Source organism: Tauraco erythrolophus, chromosome 6, assembly GCF_009769465.1.
Source record: "Tauraco erythrolophus isolate bTauEry1 chromosome 6, bTauEry1.pri, whole genome shotgun sequence".
In the NCBI taxonomy this organism is placed as follows: Eukaryota; Metazoa; Chordata; class Aves; order Musophagiformes; family Musophagidae; genus Tauraco; species Tauraco erythrolophus.
The window spans coordinates 27,395,902-27,408,058 of NC_141470.1; the positions used below are offsets into that span (position 1 = coordinate 27,395,902).

A 12,157-nucleotide genomic window follows, 5' to 3' on the forward strand; every position below is an offset into this window, starting at 1 on the left:
ACTGTGTCATGGCTTCCGATCCCAGGAGCCCGCGCCTGGCCCGGGGAAGGGGGCCCCTTTCCCCCCATAAATGCCCCCCACCCCATGCCAGCCTAGCATGGCCAGGGGGGCTCGGGGAGGGCGTTGGGGATGAGGCAGGGCGCGGGGGGCTCCGCGGCCCTGCTCGGGCGACGCTGACGGCTCGGAGAGTTTTTATTGAGCTGAAAAAGGCCAGAGGAGGGGGGACACCCTCTCACACCCCCTGAAATGGGGGTTAAGGCCCGGGAGGGGCAGAGGAGCTCTCAGGGACCAGGGCTGGAAGCACTTGCAGAAGTCCTGCCCGCTGGTGGGGACGGGGACAGGGGGTCATCACTTCTAGCACCCTCCTCGGCCAGGGGTCCCGGGTGGCTGCATGCCCCCTATGCTGCAGTGCCGGGGAGAGGTGAAAAGGGTGTGTGGGGGGAAGCTGGGGAGCTCTGTCCCCCCTCCTACCACAGGGTCCCCACGAGCCGGGTCGCCGTCCTGCTGATCCCTCGACTCCTCGCCGGGATCCCCGCTGAGGGGTGACGAGGACTGGGAAAGGGAGACCCCCCCAGGCCCCGCAGTCCTGGGGCACTCAGGCCTTCAGCTGGTGCCACTGTGCCACCGCTTGCCGGGGCCGGGCGATCATGTCCTTCCAGTGCTTCACCTCGCCGGGGCCACTCTTCCAGGACAGGTAGATCTGTTGGGACATGGCAGCCCTTGGACCCACGGCCCCTCCAGCCCCACCCCGCTCTCCGGCACTGCTGTCTTCACCCCTGATCTCCTCCCTTCCCGCTGCCCTGGTGTGTGCCACCAGCCACAGGCAGCGGCCCCGGGCTCTGTGCAGGGTCAGGCTATTTTTATCCATCGATTTTCCACATGGTGACGCGGAAAACCGCACATGCCAATCCTCCCCGCAGCTGACAGCTTGGGGAGCCCGTGCCACCGCACCAGCTAAGCAGATCACTGTGCCGGAGTGGGGTTTGTTGCTAATTATACAATCAAAAGTGATTAGCAAGCTGCTGGTGACAGCGGTGCGGCCACGGCGTGAAGGGCACGCTCCTCTCCTCGGGCTCCGCCACTGGCAGCACCGCTTTACTCTCAGGTGGCAATGCTCGCGGCAAAGCCACGACATCATGGGCACCACAAGTTTATCCATCCGTCTGTCCATCCAGGCTGGCATTGGGCAATGGGTGCAGCTGTGCCTGTGCCACTGGCAATGTCCCCTCTGGGTTGTGCCCATGCTGGGGATGCCAGCATCTCTGCCCCGCTCCAGCAGCCCACGGTGCCAAGCCGCTGAGGCCGTCTCCTCCCGGGTTTTATCCCCATCTACATGTTTCCTTGATTCCTTTAGGGATCATTGACTCTCTGCCGGTAATATTGGGGATTACTGTGCTCGTTTGTTATGGTTACCCTAACGAGCGGAGAGCTGGATGGATTTAACGTAAAACAAATCGAGGCGGGGTGAATTCCTCCATTCCCATCATTGGGAAGTGGTGCGTAATCCTGGTGCAGGGACAGGGGCTGGGGTCCGTTCAGTGGCGGACACGGACCCCGGGGACCCCTGGCTGAGCCCTGTGCCCCATTTCTGCTCTCGCGCAGCCGGGGACAGTGCCCTCTGTGGGGGAGCTCCAGCTCTATCTGGTGCTGCAGCACATGGGAGCCATTGGGGACTTTGATTTTTACCTGGCTATAAATAGATTTTTGGCAGGTGGACGCTCACCCCAGTGCAGGCTGTGCCGCAGCATGGCACAGTGGACGGTGTGGCACATCACCTCGCTGGATGGGGGCCACTGCATCGTCTCCCGGCTTGTGCCAGGTGAGTCTTTGCTGTCACATGCCACAGCCAGGACTGGAGACAGCCGGGGAAGCCAACATGAGGGGTCCCTGCCACGCTCCACCTTCCTCTCCAGCTTGCGATGGCACCATCAGGCAGGGACTCGGCTGTCCCCCAGCAGAACACACTGCTGGGGTCCCTCTGCCACACACCAATGCCATGGGACCCACCTTGCCGATGACATCGTTGCGGCTCAGCCTGTCCTTGTCCATGACGGTGATGACAATGGTCGTCTCGCGCAGCCGCTCCGTGGGGATGTCGAAGGCAAAGGACTCGTTGAAGACGGGGTTCAGGCACCGCTTCATCACCACCGTCTTCTTTTTCTCCACCCGCTTGTCCTTGTACATCAGCCACACCTTCACATAGGGGTCTGGTGGGGGACAGGAGCTGCTCTCAGCCCCGGCGGGGTGTCAGGCAGCGATGCCCGGCATGGTGGGAGCCGGAGCTCATACCTGACGTGCCGCCGATGTCCATGGCTTTGAGGTTACGCGCTTTGATGATGTTCACCACGATGGAGTTGGCAGAAGGGTTGTAGCACAGCGACAGCAGCAGCTCCCCACGGCTTCCCTGTGGGACCCACCAAGGACGTTAGGTGGGCGTCCCAAAAACACCCGCCCCTCACCGCGGCACCCAGCCCAAGTCCTGACAGGGCACCTAAAGCCCCTCTGTCCCACCATGGGAGTGAGGGGCTGGGCTGAGATCCCCCCGAGCCGTCTCAAGAGTGGACTTTGGGGCTGCACCACAGAAAATCAGGGCAGGAGGAAATGGGGCCATCCCCAGTGGGACGTTTTCTGGTCTTGCTGGAGGCAGGAGGAAAAGAAAACTTTCATTTTAGATCTACCTGAAACAGCTCTTTTTGACCCAAAATGAGACACTCGCTTTGGGCTACTCAGTGCCTTAATATAAAGATAAAAGATTTGGAAGGAGGAACCTCCCCATTGGATCTTGAACCTTTTCGCAAAGCAGAAAATATCCTTGTTGGGGTAGCAAGAGGGTGGTGGTCCCGTTGGGACACCATGGGGACAGGGGGTGGCCTCCCCTCGAGGATTGTCCCCAAGGGGGTGGGAGGGGGAGCAGGGCCTTACGCTGCCGTCGCTGCACGGCTTCAGGTCCTTCCAGAAGGTCTGCATCTGGGTGAGGTCCACCTTGTTGAGGGGGATGGACACCTCTCCAATGGGGTCGTTACGGCTGAAGCGGTCATAGTCCAGGACCTGGAGGTACAGCACCCGCTGCACCACCTTCTCGTAGGGGAACCCTGTGCCAGAGACAGACGAGGAGCTGCCGCGGCCATGCTGAGCAGCACCCAGTGCTGGTGCCAGTGCTGTGCCAGTGCTCTCCTGCCTTGCCGGTGCTGATGTTGGCACCAGGCAGGGGATGGGGAGCAGATAACAGCATGGGGCACCTCTCACGGCTTCGGGCCAATGCGGTGGCTGGTAGAAGATGAATTCCTCTGTGTGCACCTACTCATGGGTGCCTGCTGGGTGCGGGAAGGAGCCTCCCCCATGTCCCCTTCATGGGACGCAGAGCAAACGCCTCCAACACAGCACTGATGGCTCAGCCTACCCATCCCATCACCGATGGCCACCACGCTGGCAGCTCGAGCTCAGCTGATCCAGCCGAGGAGGGAGGACGGAGGGTCCCACAACCGCTCTGCTTCCACTCCAGTCCACTCCAGTCCATCCCAGTCCCTACCTTCGAAGAGGAAGGTCTCGTTCCAGTGCGGGTTGAGGTTCTTCCGCTTCACCTTGGTCTCCAGCTTGTGCTTCTTGTCAGGGAGCAGGTAGATCTTGACAAAGGGGTCGCTGGTGCCGCTGAAGTCCTTGGCTGGCAGCTCCTGTGCCTTCATGATCTTGACGGTCAGGGTGGACTCCTGGAAGTTGTAGCCGACGCTGAACTGGATGCGGCCCAGGTTCTCCCGGGTGACGCCATCGTGGCCCTCATCGTCCTCGGAGCCTGGCGAGAGCTGCGGTGGGAGGAGAAGGGTGGTGAGCACCGTATCAGGGCAGGGAACCAGTGGGGGACCACCAGGGGGTCTGCACGTCCCCGTCCCCCCAGTTTCAGTGCCCAAATTCCGTTCATACCAGTACTCGACCCCCAGCCCTGTGAGCTGTCAGAGGGCATCAGCCTCTCCCTGGCTCCCTGCCACCACCATCGCCTCAGACGGCTCCTGGCTCCGTGCCATGCGTCCCAGGGACCGGGAGTGCCAATTAGCCAAATTCCTCCTGACAGCCCGCCCCTCATGTCTCCGGCGCAGCTCCCTTGCACCGGCCCGGTGGGGACAGCCACGTCGCCTTGGCTGAGCCGGGGGCTGTGCTGGCCACGGTGCCCGGCTGTGCCGGAGACTTGGCAGCATGGGCTGGGACGTGCTGGAGCGCTTGTGACACAAGGTGGGCATGGGAAAGAGCTGAGGGAACACGAGGAGACCTCCGGGCAGTGGCCACGGTGGGGTGCCGACCTTGGGGAGCCCATCCCCAGTGCACCCCATCCACCCACCATGAGCATCTCACTGGTCAGGGAGTTGACCAAGTCAGAGACAGAGGAGTGCGGCTCCGTCTTGCGGTCGGACTCATCCTGCAGCGGCTGCCCGGGCACCGGTGCCGTGTTCACCGCCTTGCCGCTGGCTGGCAACCTGGGGAAAGAGAAGCAACGCCTTATAGGAGAGGGGCCGAGAGCCGAAGGCGAGACAGTGAAGGGGCTCCCCGGGACCCCCTCACCCGGCGGAAACTGCACCGGGGCTGTGCCAGTCGGGATGCAGGCAGAGCCGGGCTGCAGGGACGCCCGGGGCTGTGCACTGGTGGCTGCGTCCCACCTGCTGCAGACCACCAGCCTCCCCGCACAGAGGGGCCCTGGCCAGTGCCATCCACTGGCTGCCAGGGCTGGGTGCCAGCTGGTGCCCTGGGACCCACAGCGTGCTGCCTGGGAGTACGGCAGCAAGTGCCATGCTGCCTATCGTCCCCTTGGCCACGTCCCCAACCCTGATGGCCACAGAGCCCGCAGCGATGCCGGGAGCAGCTGTCCGGCCTCACGGCTACTCGGTCCCCACCAGCACCCATGGCTCTGGCTGCGTCTCACCCGCGCACAGCCCCTTCCTGCTAAACACCCCCCATCCTTTCTGCCATCGAGCCCTCCGCAGTGCTCCGCAGCCAGGAGCTGGGTCTCGATGAGGGCCCTGCCGGTGGCTCCCGGCTAGCTGTGGGATGGCAGGCACGGTGCCGGGGAGGGATTGGCTCAGTGGGAGGGTGGGCAGCCGGGAGCTGCGGTGGGCACACAGACAGAGCAGAGATGGAGGTGGTCGGGCACACACCAGGGCCACGCTGCCACGATGCATGGGGACAAGAGGGGACACAGGCACATGGCAGCAGGGACAGGGCAGCCCTGGGTGGCTCCTGTGGTGCAGAGAGATCTGAGAGGGAGGGGATGTGCACACAGACAGGTACCCCATGATGCACCCCACGCTTCCACCTGCCGCGGCTCCCACCTGAGCCGAGCCATGGTGACAAACCAACAGACGGACCAACAGGCGTGGCGCTGCTGGAACACGCACATACACACACCCCGCAGCGGGCAGCGCGGCACAGCCTCGGCGGGCAAAGCCACAACGCATGCCACGAGACACCCACCGACACACCAAGCACACGCGGACACACGCCGATGGAGACGCAGGAGGGGGACCTGGGAGTGACAGGGGTGGAGTCACACGCAGCGGCACAGGGTGGCTGCCCTCTCGCACACCCACACCCATGCGACTTGCCCGCCCCAGCGGGACAGCAACCGGGGAGGACTGGAGAGCACGAGGTAGCTGGGGAGGCAAAATCAGGTTAAAAATCAGAGTGAAAATGAAGGCGGAGGAGCCGGCGGTGGGGATCGCTGGGCAAGGATGCGCCAGTGGAGCTGTGGGTGCCAGGGCGGTGGCGCGTGCTGGCGAAGGTCGCAGAGAGCGGGAGAGAGAGAGGGGGAAAGAGCAAGAGAGAGGAGAAACAGAGTCGTCCACTGCTGACCTGCTGGGAGGGAACGGGGAGAGAGGAGTGGGGCAGATGAATGGACAGAGAGCGGTTAGTCACCAGGACAGGAGACACGCCAAGGTGCCAGGCTGGAGTTGCCAGGGACAGGCTGGAAGGAAGAAGCTGAGAAACAGGGATGGAGACGTTTCGAGGCCGAAGAGCGGGTGGGTGGCAGCAACGGGTGAGCAGGTGAGAGCGGAGGGTGCCAGAGCTCGTCCCTTCCGCCGGTGGGACCCAGGGGGACAGAGAGCAGCGGGGGAGATGGAGGTGGGGAAGCCATGCATGTGCTGGGATGGGTCTTTCGGACCAGCGAGCTGGGGGAAGCAGGGAGCAGGGTCTTCCTGCGGCACAGCCACCCACCCGCCATGCCTGGCACCTAGCGTCCCCCGTCCCATCACCCCACATGGTACGGCACAGTGGTCGGTGCTCCCAGCAGGGACCGGCTGCACAGCGCGATGCCGGGGAGGGAAGTGCTAAAAGATGGAGCGAAACCAAGCCGAGCGGGGTAAAAATAGCCAGCAGGCGAGAACGGTGCCAGTTCATTAACACGCCGAGCACGTGGGGAGGCAGTGCCCGCCGGCTTCACACCTCCTCCCCACTCCGGAGGGGATTAACACCCCACTCCTGGTGGCACAGGCCCCTCTGCTCCTGCCAGCCCTTGCTGGTGGCCGTGGCTGGGCTCCGGTGCCGATATTGGACGCAGCGTCAACCCTTCGGCACCCTGGGAAGGCTGGGAGCAGCTGGAGGCGAGGGGCTGTGCCGTGCCGCTGCGCAGCTCGCTGGGAGGAGAAAGGGGGGCTAACACATCCCCCCAGCCTCTGGCGCTCGCTCTACCCCCCCGTCAGCTTTGGGGCTTGAGCAAAAGGCCCAGCACATGCCACCGCAGGGATGTCTCCACGTCCCCAGGGGAGCTGCCCACCCATCACCGGGCTGCAAACAGCCCCACCAGCACAAGACACGCGTCAGGACGGGACGTGGCTCGGCATCATCGTGGGGTCCCCCAACTCCTTGTACCCCATTCTCCTCCCTGCTCCGAGGGTGTGTACCCCAACATGCAGCCAGGGCGGGGAGCTGGTGGCCGGGGACAGCAGGAGGGGGAAGGTGGGGAGGGAGGAGGAAGGGATGGGGGTCCTGTCAGTGCCATTGCTCCGAAGGCAGGGCCGCGGGTGTTGGTGGAGGAGAGCTGCAGACGTCGCTGTGCCTGCTGGGCCACCCCGTGCCGCTCCAACCTTCGCGCTTCACGAGGCCAGCCTCCTCCTCCTCCTCCTCCTCCTCCTGCGGGACTGCTCTCGTCCTCGCTCCATACCTCTTGTCCCCCTGAGCGTTCGGCTGGTTCGGCTGCGTCCCAGCGGGTTGCAGGTCAGGGATATTGGCAAAGTCATCTTGCTCTGAGAGTCCCAAAACCAGGGATAACACCACCATCCGGCCTTCCCTGCCCAGGCGGCCCCGCAGGCAGCGGGAGAGAGAGAAAGAGAGAGAGGAGAACACAGCATCAGGCAGGGAATCGGCAGGAGCCGTGGCACCTCGCTGTCACCCCGACGGCGAGGGGACCCCGGCTCTGCCCGCTGGCCCCTGCGCGGGAGACCATGACTGGGATGGGCACAAAGGGCTGCGGGGAGAAAGGTGCCAGCTCTGGTGAAGCTGGCACACGTGGGTACCACCGCCAACCCTTGCCTCCACCTGTCCGGGATGCTGAGGTCCTGCCAAGGAGGGAAGAAGGCGCCCAGAGGGGTTGGGGACGAGGGACGGCACAAAGGGAGTAAGGTCCCAGCATCCTTCCCTGGAGGAGGAGATGGTGGTGCCATGGCTGAGGCTCTTTGCCCCTCTGCGGTGCCGCTGGCGCAGCCTCCCCTGGGGCCCATAACCATGTTCATGCCACGGCGCTGGGGCGGCAGGTGGGAGGGTAAACAAAATAAAGAGCAAAAGCGAAGTTAATGGTGTCGGAAAGCGGTGGTGGTAAATAGCAGCGGCTCCTCCGCGGGGAAATGGTGCACCGGCTCGACATGGCTCAGCTCTGCGGCTGCTCCCCCCTTGCCAGTTATGGATGGAACCAGCGCCGGCGCTGGGTAAACATGGAGGAACGTGACCCTCAGGATGGCTAATGAGCCGCGTCTCAACATCGGGAAGCCAGCACGTGGAGCCGGCGATGAACCTCTCACTGGGAGAGGGCAGAACAGGCATGGCGCTGGGCGGAGGAGGGGGGACATGGCTGGTGCCGGAGCTGGGGGTGCCTCTGCCTGGGGGACCAGGAGGACCCAGGGAGGACGGAGGTGGCGGCAGGAGGCACCGGCTCTGCAGGGAGTGACAATGTCATGTGCCGAGATATGGCAGCAGCGCGGGACTCAGATTAGTCCTCGGCGTTTGAGGTTTGCAAGCCGGCGCTGATAGAGGAGATGGGGTTAAGCCAGATTAAAGATCACAGGGCTCTGGCAGCTCTGAGCCGGGGCGGAAGGCAGCCTGACAGGCAGTGATATGGGGGCTGAACAGACAGACACCCCTGCATGAGGGCCACCACTGTCACAGCTGCCCCCCCACCCCACCTCCTTGGGGCAATGTCACTCCTTGGGGACCACGCTGGTGGCCATCCCATGGGCTGGAACATCCCATGGACCGCAGGGGACACGGGCACCCATGGCAGCCGGTGACGTGGCAGGTGATCTGCAGCAAAACCATGGGGCAAATTGAGTTGGGGGGAGTGCGTGAGACCCTTCCCTGAGCCCCTGGACTGGGGGAGCTGCCCCTGACCCCCGTGGTAGGGTTGGAGGGGATCTGGTTCTTCCTGTTGGCCATGGGCAGCATTTCCCCACGGTGGTGCTGGCTGAGTGGCTGTGATGGGGTAAGCGATGGAGAGACCACAGGGAAGAGCAGAAGAGAGAGAAATGGAGAGAGCGATGAAGAGAGTGATGGAAAGAGGAGAGGAGAGGAGAGGAGAGGAGAGGAGAGGAGAGGAGAGGAGAGGAGAGGAGAGGAGAGGAGAGGAGAGGAGAGGAGAGGGCAGAGGAGAGAGGAGAGGAGAGGAATAGAGAGAACAAAGGGGAGAGCAGAGAGGAGAGCAATGGAGCAAAGGAGAGTGCAGAGGAGAGAGCAGAGGAAAGACAAGAGGAGAGAATGAAGGAGAGAGCAGAGGAGAGAGGAGAGAGTAATGGAGAGAGAGAGGGGAGAGAGGAGAAGAAGAGAGCGCAGAGGATAAAACAAAGGGGAGAGCAATGCAGCAAAGGAGAGAGCACAGAGGAGAGAAGAGAGTAACAGAGAGAGCAGAGGAGAGTGAAGTGGAGAGTGATGGAGAGAGTGATGGAAACAGTGACAGAGAAAGCAGAGGAGAGCAATGCAGAAAGGAGAGAGTGAAGGAGAAAGAAACTGAGAAATCGATGGAGAGTGCAGATGGGACAGCAGAGGCAGGAGAGAGAGAGAGCAAAGGAGAGAGACGAGGAGAGAGCAATGGAATGAAGAGAAGGGAGAGAAGTGGAGAGAAGCAGAGAGAGAAGAGGAGAGGTGATGGAGAGAGTGATGGAGACAGCAATTGAGAGAGAAATGGAGAGATCGATGGAGAGAGAAGAGCAATGGAGAAAGGAGGGGAGAGAGTAAAGGGGTGCATAATGGAGAGAGCAGACAAGAGAGCAAAGGAGAGAAGAGAGAGGAGAGCACAGAGGACAAAGCATTGGAGAGAGCAACGGAGCAAAGGAGAGCGTAATGGAGAGAGTAATGGAGAGAGCAGATAGCGCAAAGGAGAGTGTGGAGGAGAGAGCAGAGAGAGCAATGGAGAGAGGGGAGAGCGCTGGAGAGTGCAATGGAGCAAAGGAGAGAGCAGAGGAGAGGAGAGAGCAATGGAGAAAACCGAGGACAGCGCGACAGAGAGAGCAAAGGACAGCAATGGAGCAATGGAGAGAGCAACAGAGAGCGCAGCAGAGAGCATACACTTACAGGAAGGACTTCATGTCCAAGCCGCGGTTGCGGATTTGCCCCACCACGTGGTCCCAGCTGCCAGGATTGGAGCGGCTCCGGCCGCCAGCCGTCCGATGCTTTGAGCCGGCAGCGATGCCCTGGCGCGCCTGGCCACCTCGGGAGCCCCGGGGGTTGCTGGCGCCGGCCGAGGAGCCGCTGTGGGCCTGGAGGTGGCCCAGGCTCTGGCTGGTGGTGGGCTGGCTGTGGTTGGCGCGTTGGTGCTGGCTGAGGGGCTGCTGCAGACTTTGCTGGCGCATGAGCGTGCGGGGCCTCTGGCATTTGGGGTCGCCTGCTGAGGTGGGGATATACTCAAGGGTAGTGGCTGTGGACAAGGTGGAGTCCTCGAAACTTAGGGAGAGGAAGGGCAGAGGAGAGGAGAGAAAGGAGAAGAAGGTGAAGGGGCAAAATTGGAGGAAGGAAAAGAAGAGAGTTAGAGAGAAGATGCCCCAGCGCAGAGAGCGCTCCGGCGCGGGACAGCGGATGCAGCCACCGGTTCCTCTGCCTCTTGCCCGTGGCTCTGCCTCACCAGCGGCACGGGGCTCTCGCGCTGCTGCCATCTCACCCGGAGGGCTCTGCCACAGCACCGCGGCAGCTGTCCCGCTGGGTGCCCTCCCGTTCCCGCTGCTGCCGCGCAGCCGGCGCCTTCCCGGCACGCCGGCCGACCTCGTCTGTGAGCTAATTAGGCTGCTGCTGCATGAAGGCGAATCCCGCGGCACCTGCTCACGTGCTGACAGCCAGCCCGCCCTGTCCCTGTCCCTGTCCCTGTCCCTGTCCCTGTCCCTGTCCCTGTCCCTGTCCCCGTCCCCGTCCCCATCTCTCCCAGCCCAGCACCCAGCTGCCAGCACCCATGCTGCCGGGGCTCAGCATCTCCTGTCTCCAGGGATCGCACCAGCTGGGGGCTCCTGTAGTGATGGAGGGGCCAAGTGCCCCATGGCCATGGCATGCCAGCAAGCTGGGCATCCCCAGGGCCAAGTGGAGAGGGACCACGCTGGGGTGGTGGTCTGGCCATGCTCCCAGTGCCCTGACCACAGGATGGGAGGCAACGGGGACACAGCCCCAGGGAGCATGGAGAAGCCCAGCCCCAGGCAGACGGGCTTCATCTGGCTGGCAGAGAGGGAAGAGCAGGTGAGAGGCCGGCGGGGAAGCGGCAGTGCCCATCGCTGGCCATGCAGCTGGCCCTACGCTGGGGTGGCAGCACATGCGTGGCACGGCCGATGAAGCCAGGCGGGAGCCCCACACATGGCACTGATGCCCAGGGCAGCCTGCAAAGCTCGTGGCCGTGAGACCAGGGGGTCTGGCCAGCCTGGCAAAAGCCCTTGGGGGTCCTCGATGCACCAGGGAGTCACCTTCAGCAGCAGCCACCAACCTTACCCCAGTCCCTGCCCCAGGCGGGGTGCCGGCTGAAATTGTGTGGCGAAGCTGTGCTGTCGTGCATTGCCAGCAGCGGGGGATGGAGGGGTGGTGGGAGGATAAATAGCATTAAAAAAAATTTTAAAAGAGGTGAAGAAAGAGCGAAAGATGAGAAAAAGAGAGAGAGGAGGGAAGGAAGTTGAGAGGAGTGGAGAGCTGGGACGGATCTGGCCCCACAGTCGAGGCTGAAGGCACATGGGGCACTGCTGGGGCGCTGCACCACACCCCCTCCTGCCATCCCGCGCCTGCCACCGACCTCCTTTCGCTTCCCCATCGAATCCTAAATTAGTTCAATTTACAACCTCTCAGTCACAGGAAACTATATCTGGCTCCTCTCGGCCCGGCGCCAGCTGGAGGTGCGAGCTCCTGCCAGCACCGCACCAGGCGGCACCGCGCCCGCCCGCCCGCCCGCCCCACTACAAGGGGAGGGGGTGCAGCAGCTGGACCCCAGTATGTCCCCCCTGCAAACACCCCCAAACCCGAAGGCTCTGCACAAAAGAGATGCGGTAAGGCAGGACGCTTCGCCAGCGGCTTCCTCATCCCCTTAACTCTGCCCTTGCTGCCTGTGCCGGCCCAGCATGCTGAGGCACTCGTCCAGCCGGCGGCCGTCTGTCCGGCTCCCGGCCCATGCGGGCTCCAGAGCTCACAGCCAGGACGACAGAACCCATCTCCACATTGGCAATGCCCCAACTGGCACGGCACGGTGCGGCACGGCACGGCATGGCATGGCACGGCACTCCTCTTTCTAGCTGGCCTTCGCGCATCACACCAGAGGAGTGCGGGCTCCCAGTGGGTTTCGCTTTGCTGCCGAGACTGGATACAGGGCTGAAGGCTCCCCCTCTTCCTCGCCTCTCCCTCTCACCTCCCAGCAGCTGAGCCGGAGCACACCAGCATCACACCAAACGGGCGGCCGTGGCTCCGAACGGGGGCACTGATCTCTGGGGCTCCAGGAGGTGTTTGGGATTTG

The 12,157-nt window shown here is 63.0% G+C and overlaps 1 protein-coding gene across 1 annotated transcript in view; it reads right to left on the reverse strand.

The window, feature by feature from the left end:
* Positions 1–595: 595 nt before the first annotated feature.
* The window catches only part of SYT7 (synaptotagmin 7), a 29,774-nt gene continuing 18,212 nt past the window's right edge, over positions 596–12,157 (reverse strand). The window contains exons 6-13 of the mRNA XM_086612958.1: positions 9,760–10,128; positions 7,145–7,270; positions 4,331–4,466; positions 3,530–3,800; positions 2,923–3,092; positions 2,290–2,404; positions 2,008–2,207; positions 596–700 (exon numbers count right to left, since the gene is read on the reverse strand). Coding sequence (XP_086469084.1) covers positions 596–700; positions 2,008–2,207; positions 2,290–2,404; positions 2,923–3,092; positions 3,530–3,800; positions 4,331–4,466; positions 7,145–7,270; positions 9,760–10,128 — 1,492 coding nt within the window. The remainder of the gene's footprint in view (positions 701–2,007; positions 2,208–2,289; positions 2,405–2,922; positions 3,093–3,529; positions 3,801–4,330; positions 4,467–7,144; positions 7,271–9,759; positions 10,129–12,157) is intronic.